General features: G+C 37.3%; 1 protein-coding gene across 1 annotated transcript in view; it reads right to left on the minus strand.

The window, feature by feature from the left end:
* The window catches only part of slc31a2 (solute carrier family 31 member 2), a gene marked incomplete in the record, with an annotated part of 12,548 nt that extends 11,089 nt beyond the window's left edge, over positions 1 to 1,459 (minus strand). The window contains 1 exon segment of the mRNA XM_014024830.1: positions 1,129 to 1,459. Within this exon segment, the coding sequence (XP_013880284.1) occupies positions 1,129 to 1,137 (9 nt within the window).
* Between the last annotated feature and the right edge of the window lie 164 nt (positions 1,460 to 1,623).

Raw genomic sequence — 1,623 nt, forward strand, 5'->3', positions numbered from 1 at the left:
GTCCAAATTCACAGCCTCTTTTTTTCCGGTCTTCCCGGTCTACCAAGGACCCGGCCCGCTGCAACCGGGGAGTCTGGGTCCTCCGGAGGACCCAGCCTGTCGTTTTGGACACAGCCAATGTAAGCATTGTACGTAAACATTGGCTTTTCTTTTTTTTCAGTAAGAGGTTTTATTTAATAGAATTTTTGGACAAAAAAATCGCAATATATCGCCTTGCTTACCGTATCGCAATATATCAGGATATATCGTATCGTGACCTCTCTGTTATATGTATCGTTTCGCCAAATTCTTGCCAATACACAGCCCTATTATTTAGGCCTTCAACATCTTGCTTTATACTCTGTTCATTATGTTTTCTGTTTTTAAAGAAAACAAGCCACAACATGACCAATCCTCAGCTGTATCTTTRGAAATCTCCTTGTTTGTAAAGATTACAGTTTTACATAATGAAGATCAGATTAAAATGTTTGAATATCTAATGTGAGGTTCATCAAAACTGTTCAGATGAATGAACAATTATTTATGCAACAATAAAAAGCTTAATATAATGAACAGCTTTTTAAAACAAAAACAGAACTAAAAATAAAATAAAAATCTGACTTTGTCTTTTTACCATATCTGATCAAAAACCGTCGCAAAACAACTTTTATTGRCAAAAAACAGCAGAATTTGCTTTTTCTCCTAAATTTAGTTCGAGTCCGCTTTGCGCATGCGCAGAAAATTACCTGTTAATGTTTCTACAAATCAGTGAAAGTAACAATATTTGTGATTATTCTAAAGCATTTTACTGAGGGTTTTTAAAAACATGATGGTCTACTTGTGTTGTTTTATTGCGTTACATGTTTTCCTGTGATAAATCACTTATTTATCACTTGTTTTAAGTCTGAAACTGGAGTTTAAACGGATTTTAATAAACTTTTATTAGCTTCACGTGCCTGAACGGCAGTAARTCACTCGCTAACATTAAAACTCACAACAGAGCAACCAGCTGTGCTTCCTGTCATACTTTTAACACACCATAAAACACTTGAAAGTTTAAAAAAAATTGAAGCTATTTGTATTTTTAGGAAAAGTAACATCGTCATATATTAAAAAGCGGGTAAATGTGAAAACAATCAAGGAGCTTACGTGCATCATGATGGCGGCCGTGCTGAAAAAAACAAACCAAAAACTTTCAGCTTCTGCGGAGTTTAAACGSCGTCGCTCCAGTTGTCAACACGAACCCCATCGCTTGAATGGTCCGCAGCGACAACAGCGCGAGCAGCTAGCTCAGCAGCTAGCCTCGTGACTGCACACGAAAGGGACGACGGGTAATGGTGTCTTTCCATCGCTGAGCGTCTACGTAAGAAAATGGCGTACTTTAATACGTTCAGCCGCTGTTAGCTGTTAGCATTCCAGTTAAAACCATAGTTAGGTGAAAAATAAGTGTTTTTATCGCGCGTGTGCCACTCAAAGCGACAGTTCGTTGCAGCCGCCATGTTGAAGACTCACATCACGTGACCATCTGAAAAACCAGCGCATGCGCATTGCCGCCGTAAATGTCAAAATTACTTTTTTTTTTTTTAAAAATTTTTGATTTCTTTGGAAATTTCTAAAGAAATTTTGATTTCTTTAGAAATTTCC

Source organism: Austrofundulus limnaeus, unplaced genomic scaffold, assembly GCF_001266775.1.
Source record: "Austrofundulus limnaeus strain Quisiro unplaced genomic scaffold, Austrofundulus_limnaeus-1.0 Scaffold441, whole genome shotgun sequence".
NCBI lineage: Eukaryota > Metazoa > Chordata > Actinopteri > Cyprinodontiformes > Rivulidae > Austrofundulus > Austrofundulus limnaeus.